This window comes from Cystoisospora suis (genome assembly GCF_002600585.1).
Source record: "Cystoisospora suis strain Wien I chromosome Unknown contig_1046, whole genome shotgun sequence".
Taxonomy (NCBI): Eukaryota; Apicomplexa; class Conoidasida; order Eucoccidiorida; family Sarcocystidae; genus Cystoisospora; species Cystoisospora suis.
Window position 1 is genome coordinate 7705 of NW_027153847.1, and position 7647 is coordinate 15351.

At 43.6% G+C, this 7647-nt stretch overlaps 2 protein-coding genes across 2 annotated transcripts in view; one reads left to right on the forward strand and one right to left on the reverse strand.

Moving 5' to 3' along the window:
• Positions 1-2696, forward strand: part of CSUI_002501 (uncharacterized protein) — a 6050-nt gene extending 3354 nt beyond the window's left edge. Inside the window, exon 5 of the mRNA XM_068062701.1 lies at positions 24-2696. Within this exon, the coding sequence (XP_067925324.1) occupies positions 24-2197 (2174 nt within the window). The 3' untranslated portion in view covers positions 2198-2696. The remainder of the gene's footprint in view (positions 1-23) is intronic.
• A 2454-nt stretch (positions 2697-5150) lies between these two features.
• Positions 5151-7634, reverse strand: CSUI_002502 (uncharacterized protein). The gene has a single exon (XM_068062702.1). It carries the CDS (start codon positions 5495-5497, stop codon positions 5219-5221), a length of 279 nt encoding a protein of 92 aa, XP_067925325.1. The 5' UTR covers positions 5498-7634; the 3' UTR covers positions 5151-5218.
• Positions 7635-7647: the final 13 nt, after the last annotated feature.

Here is a 7647-nt window from a genome sequence, read left to right on the forward strand (position 1 = left end):
TCCTTCTTCTTCTTCTTCTGTAGTGTCGATATCTAGGTTGCCGGCCCCCCCCCCGAGTGTTCTATCTCTCGGGCAAGATGCAAGACATTCGCGTCATGCTTCTTATTTCCCTCTCACTTCTCGACAAGAGGGAGAAGAAGAGCAAGAGAAAGAAGATAGAAAGGACAGAAAAGTAGAAGAAGAACAGGAGAGAGAGAAGCTTCGATTCGTCAATCTCAGAGAAGACATCGCTGAAGCATCTAAAACGAAAGATCAAGAAAGACCAACACACATAGCCTTCTGTAAAGCAGACTCGAAAGAACGCCATCTCTCTTCACCTTCTCTCGTCCGAACCTCTCTTTCTTCGTCTTCTTCTCTTGATGAGCGATCTACTTCTCTTCATCATGTTTCGTCTCTTCTCCCAACTGTTCGAGAAGAAGAAGAAGAAGACGAAGAAGGTGTCGTGACCAGACCACCGTGTAAAGATGCAGCAAAGAAGAAAGTGAGGGGAAATGAACCATACGAGCAAGGGGGAGATGCGATGGAGAAGACAGAAGAGGAAGAAAGTCATGCAAACGAAGAAGAAAAAGAAGAAGAATGGAGGAAGGAGGGCATCCAGGCTCGTCATGTAAAAGAGATCTTTCGCCATCCTCCTCAACCAGGCTCTGGTACGAGAGGAGGGAGAGGAGCACATCCATCGATCTACACTCCTTTCTCTTCCTCTTCTTCTTTGAGATGCCACGGCATAGCTCTTTCATCTTCTTCACCTCCAGAAGTTTCTCTACCTTTACAACTTGCCTGTTCTTCTTCTTCTCCTCCTGCTCCTCCTCCCAACATGACATGTACTCATCTTCTTCCTTCTTCTTCTTCTTCTTTGTCTCCGGATCTGTCTCTCGATGTTCTCCCTGGCAGTCACAACACCTTAGTCTCGTATAAGCAGTCTTCTTCTTCTTCTCTGTTTCCAAGCGAAGACATCCCGTGCCGTCTCTCTTCTTCTTTCTGTTCACCCCATCCTTCTCCTTGCAACTGCTGTCGTTCTTTCTCTCTACACTCTCCTCGCCCGCACGTCGATCTAACAGATGAAAGACACGACAAGCAAGAGCCCCCCCCCCCCAAGATTTCCCCGGGATCTTCGCCTTCTCTTCAGCATGCCTATTCGACGTCTTCTCCGTGGTGTCCTCTCTTCTTGCCCTTTCCTTATCTCTTTTCTTCTCTCTTTTCTTCATCTCCTTATTCATCCTTCTCAAAGCATGCTTCCTCTTCCTCTTCTTCTTCTTCGTCTCCATCTTCTTCCTCTTCATCTCCTTCTTCCCCCGCGTCATGCTTTACTGCGAATGACCTATTTACCCTGTCTTTACTTGCGCCCTATGCAGCAGGAGGGATGTTTGCGGCGTCTGCTGCTCTCGCCTTTCCTTTTCTAACTTTGGAATTCCATCGCTTGATCTTTGGTCTTGTCACGACATATGCATGGAGGTGCTCCTCGTCTTGCGTTGAAGAATCTCATTGTCAGTCTCATCCTGAGCAGCATGCATCATCATCTTCTTCTTCTTCACCCCCCTCTTGTCTTCATGCGGAAACGCCTTTCCGTCACTCTTCTTCTTGTTCTTCTTTCTCCTTGCCATGCAGTGTGTATGACGCGTCTCATCTCTCTGAGAGAGGCGACTGCGGCATGAGGATGCTGGAGAGAAGGGAGAAAGAAGAGAAACCTTCTTGGTCTTTTCCTTCTTCTCAAGAATGGGAGAGGAGGGTGAGGGGAAAAGAGGATGAACAGGAAAAGACGGAGGAAGATGAAGACGATAGATGCAAACACACAAGAATTGAAGAAAGAACAAGCCAAGAAAGAGAAGGAGAAGAAGGCAGGGGGGGGGCTCTTCTGCCCCAAGGTCTTTCTTCTCCTTCTTCTCTTTCACAGCCTCATCTTTCTTCTTCTTTTCCTTCTTCTTCTTCTTCTTCTTCTTCTTGTTCTCCCCCTTGTTGGTTTACGAGGTGTGTCTATCAGAATCCTTGTGCTATGTCTCACATCATGGCGGCCTGTTCACATATGACAGCGGCGGTGCATGCGATCGCCTTCCCCCCTTCTTGCGGTGGTGTACATACAGCTGAAGAAGACGAAGAAGAAGAAAGAAACAAGAGTTTGAAATTTTATCATGAAGACGAAGAGGGAGAAGGAGAAAAGAAAAGATTTCGAAGAAGAGAAAGAACAAACGAAGAGGAGTGAAGAAGAGAATGGAGAAAGATCTCTACAAGAAAAGAAGAAGAGCGGTAGGAAAGCGGGAATTTCGTTCCTTTCAGAAAGAGAAAGATGAAGACGGTCCCAAATCCAAGGGTGGTATCGAAGCTAGACCAGAGAGATCTTGACAAAGTGGGTCGCGAGACATATTCAAAGAATAGAAGAAGAAGAAGAAGAAAGGAGATAAGAAGAAGAAGATAGTCGATAGTAGGGACATGGCGATGGTATGAACTTCACAAAGAAATTCCGATATGAAAGAAAAGAAGAGAGAGGAGGGGAGGAGAGATGTCTGGAGTCTGGGAAAGCAAAAGGAGGGAGGGGGAAGAGACCAGACAGGGCAGTGCCAAACCCGTGGAGAATTTTCATCAAAAAGAAGGAAATTCCTCCCTAACTTATCTAGATCCATCTATCTGCCTATCTCTTCCTTATGTATTTTATATTTGTATATGTATAGAGATCTATTTCTATCTATTTGCGAAAGATAGGGGGTTCTCTTATTCAATCATTTCAATACAGACATCTACGATGGTATCTATATACATATGTATCTATATACATATGTATATAGATACATATGTATCTAGCTATCTATATATCTGTATATATGGCATAAGTGTGTGAATTTCGTGTAGATTCTCATCAGACTAGTGACGGGGTATGTATCTCTGTGGAATCTATCTACCTTTGTATTCATATACAGATGGATATGTATAGGTGTATGTCTATGTATGTATTATATGTGCGGGGATGAAGATCGTTGAGAGAGATCGAATGTACGTGTAGGTATGCATGCATGTGTGTATGGGGGAGATAACTGATAGACGTGACTGATAGAGACGAGACGTTCACTCTCTATCGTCAATCTATCATCTGTCTCATCAACAGAGTAGGAAACATGCTATACATACATACATAGGTATCTATGTGTATATGTGGATACAAATGTATATGTATGTATGTGTATGTATGTGTATCGGTCTTTTGGATGAAGAAGGGGAGTAGATAATGACTAGTAATGAAGTAGAAGAATTTCCCCTTTCAAATCACGTTTCCTTTCTGTCTTTTCTTTCCTTCGTGTTTCATGGGTCTTTATCCCTCTCTCTCCCTTCTCCATTCTTCTCCTATTTACGTCTCCATGGCTCTATCCATACTCATCCACCATCGCGGTAAGAAAGAAGAGGTCAAACTCCATTTCCGCTGCTTCTTTTTCTTCTTTCTCTCTCCTCTTCTTCTTCTACTTTTTCTGTCTTGTCTGTTTTACTTCTTGGCGGGTCTTCTCATTGATTGAAAGAAGATGAAGAAGAAAAGAAAGAAAGAAAGAAAGGAAGAGTTAGAAAGAAAGAAAGAGGCCCTTATGTCAGGAAGTGAAGCCGTTCTTTTTGTCAGAGAAGAAGAGAAAGAGCAGAAAGAGGGAGAGAGAGAAGGCGTGAGAAAATTTCTGTCTTTTCTTTCATCTCCAATCGAAGAGATGAAAATGTAGCTTCAAGCAGTCGAGGTCATAAACGAACAAGAGATAAGAATCGTTGCACGAATAGTAGTTGTTGTTGTAGTTGGAGAGGTAATTGCTACTATTGTTATGCTAGTAGAAGTCGTACATATACATATGCATATGTCTCTTTCACGTAGCATCTAGAGGACTAGGGCTGTGATGAGCTATCTATCTATGTATCTGTCTATGTATCGATCTCTTCATCCAGCTGTCCCTTCTCTAGGCGAAGGACTTGATACAGAGAGGGGAACTTTGCTCTATCAGGATTCTCTCTTGTAAAATAAACATCTGCCTTTCTTCTTGGCTTTGATCTTTTTTCCTTATCATTCTTCTTATCATCTTCTTCGCCTTCTATGAGGATGGAGGTGATGATTTGGAGTGTACATTGACCACTGCATGCATGCATGCATCGATATTCGAGAGAGAGACGAGACACGGAGATGTGAGGGAGAGGCGGGCTAGCGATTAGAGTTAGGCTTGTCCTCGAGCTTTTTTTTTATTTTTCCTTCGTTTGTCTCTTGAGTGTCTCTCTCTCCTTTGCTCTCCTCCTCCTTCTCTCTCTCTCCTTTCTCTTGCATTGTGTGATCGGCTTCTCTTTGTCTCTTCTTTCTTCTCTATCAACATGTCTATACACATACGTGGCGAGGCAAGGAGTCTGCTTCCTGTCTCCCTAGATGTGTGTGGATAGCTTCAAAGGAGTAGACACACGAACGGAAGAGGAAAAGAAGAAGAAAAGGGAGGTCAAGAGAATGCGAAAGAAGAAAGAGAAGAGAGAAAGAGAAGGATCTAAAGATAGACGCTAAACCTTGACTTGGGAGGTCAAGAGTTGTCTGTAGATTTGAATTGTATGGAGGGATGAAAGACATCCTTCTTCTTGTTCTCCGAGAGAAAGAAAGAAGAGAGGGGGGGGGGAAGAAGAAGGAAGATAGATAGATTTGCTCTTCTTCTTCGTTGTCTCCTCCACTCTTTCGTTTGTTGTCCGTCTTCATTTCTGTCATTTCTATAAACCGAGAGAGAGAGAGAGAAAGAAGTTACTTTTTGTGTTCTATTTCAGACATCTTTTCTGTTTGGATGGGGGATGACCGTTCGTGTGAAAAATGAGATGGCTTTGCTTTTGAGGAGATCAAACAAATTCTTCTCTTCTTCGCCTCTTCGTTCTTTCTCTTCTCGAAAGGGGCCTTCCTTCAGTTGCCTACAAAGCAATATGAAGCCCCTTGAATCTGCTGGGGGTACTTCCCGATATAAATAGACTGCTAAAGATAGACGGAGTAGAGATGAACAGAGTGATTCGGGACAGAGAAAGACAGATGGATTCACGTTAGAGTCATGATAGATGTATTGAAGGCAGATGGATATCTATCGGTAGTGATAGGAAGAAGGAGGGATTGCTAGAAGAACTGATGATAGACGCCCTGACGGACTTTATAGACGAAAACCGAAGTAGCTTTTGGAGAAGGCAATTCAAAAGCCTCTCATGAAAACGAGAAGGAGGGGCTACAGGGGCGTTCAACAGCCGAGTTTCAGGTGTACATACACCTGATACCTCCACATACACCCCATGAAGAGAGGCTGTACGATGTACACCAACAAACACATTTCATCTCCTTCTTCATCTTCAGTGAAAGTGAAGTCATTGTAGAGAAATATTTCTCCTTCCTTTTCTTGAAAGACTCTCGGGAAATCACAACAAGACTTACCAGGTGAATCTGCGGTGTATATACACCTCCTCCCTCCCCATACACGATGAGCTGCACAATACACTGTGACTTGTCGACAACACTTTGGTCACTATCACTCATTCTTGTTGTTGTCTCATCTTCATTGGGAGAAACGTCAGCAGGACTTTATCAACAAGACGGAGAGAGAGAAGAGAGAGAGAGCATCTTTCTCTCATTCCTTCCTTTTCTTGGAAAATCTTCTTTCTTTCAAGTCTAGGCCGTCTTCATTCATCTCCCGTGATCGTCTCCTCATACGACCGCTGCATTCTGTCCTCCTAGTGTTTTAAAGGAGACTCGAAGGAAGACAGTGACGAGAAGAGAAGATCTCCTACCCACACTTCAGCATGATCTATCTTCTTAAAAAGGAGAAAACAACGAGAGATCCTAGCCTCTCTCTATATATATATTCTTCCCTACCAAAGAAGGAGCTTCCCGGCCCCTCCCCGTACCAGTAGAAGGCAAGCAAAGAGAAGCTTCATCCTCTCCTTTCATGAAACGAAGAGGAAGACAAGAACGACCGCTGGCTGGGTACGCATCTCTCACTTTATAATTACTATTGTCGTAAAGATCAACTCTCTTCATAAGGAAGCTAAAGCATTCATTCATTGTATCACCTCTATACGCATCACTTCAGCAAGTATATAGACCCATATATATATCTATATGCAATCTATGTCTGTATGTATCTGTATATGCATAGAAAGAGATAGATTTATAGCGTAGATCTTCGTTACCGCAGACACCCCGGTAATGATGGGAAGAGAGACAAGCCGCTACATACCTTCAGAGAAAGCAAACAGAGACAAAAATAAGAAGAACGAAGGCAACTGCCTTGATACGTACTATCTGTCTATGCATCTCCTAACTGGATATCTCTCTTTCATCTATCTGTATATCTTGAATCTATACACCTCTGTAGAGAGCCTAGTTCTATGAAGAGATTCTTCGCAGAGGTAGAAGAAAGAAGAGAGCCAAGCTATTTTGAAGAATTACCCCTTTCATGTATCTCCATTCTATGTGCATGAGGAACATGTTTTCTTGGGAGAGAAAGAAAGAAAGAGTGAGAAAGAAAGAAGGAAAGAAAGAGTGAGAAAGAAAGGTGTATGCCTCCTTTTCCTCACGAAGATTCTCTGCCTTCACTAGACTTCTAGGGGCCGCGTACATTTTCTCTCGTGCGCGAGGAAAACGTTTCCTTCTTTCTTTTTCTTTCTTTCTCGTGGCTATCTATCTGTGCGATACCATCCCCACGTGTTGTGCCAGAAGATCAGGAGGAGCACAGAAGAAGAGGAAGAAGAGAAGAAGAAGAAGACAACTTCTACAAGAGATTTCTGGGGCGACTTGCACATTCGTTGACTCTTCTTGATCTTCCCTCCTCTCTCACACATCGAGAGGATGAAGAGAAAAAGAGAAATACTCTCTTCATGCCCTCAAGGAATGAGCTAGAAGCCCTATCGCTTTCTTCTTCTTCTCTCCCTCTCTCTCTATACAAGAAGACGAGAACCCGACACATCGTCACCTTCTCTCTGGTCTATGAAGAATCGATCGATCCCCTCCTTCTTCTTCTTCTTTATCTCAACTATCACACAGAGAGATCATCGACATAAAAGTCTCTACGTCGACTTCAATCTCTTTATCTCTTTTCTATCTCTCTATGTATCGTTAATCTATCTGTCTTTAATCTATCTATCTCTCTTACAGTCATCCTTTGAGAAACATGTAGGTGTTCTCTCCCTTTATCATGATATCTTCGCTCCTTCTTCTTCTTCGTCGTCTTCAAAGACTCGCACGTTAGGGAGGTTCTCTACACGATTGCCGCCTCTCTTTTTCCTCGAATCTTTGCGATGTTCGTCACTTCTTCTTATCTCTCTCTCTAAGCAAACAGAGTCACTTCTCTTCCTGGAACTCCCCCATCGCCACTTTTTCTTCTTCCTTCAGCTTCAAGCCATTTCCGTGCATAGCGGGCTCCCCGCACTCTCTTCGCCATCTCTTTCCTCTTCTATACACGAGGAGGGTGAGACAAAAGAAGAAGAAGAGAGAGAAAGCCCATGCTGGAGAAGATCTTCTTCGCCAACAGATAGACCTTGACTGCTACTCCCAGGTATATGACAGGGGAGAGTATCTGCCGTCTTGAGAGACGCGAGGCTTTCTCTTGGCTCGGAGCTCTCAAGTGTTGTTACTTCCTCCATACAAGGCCGATCAACACGAGGAGAAGGAGAAGAAGAAGAGATAGG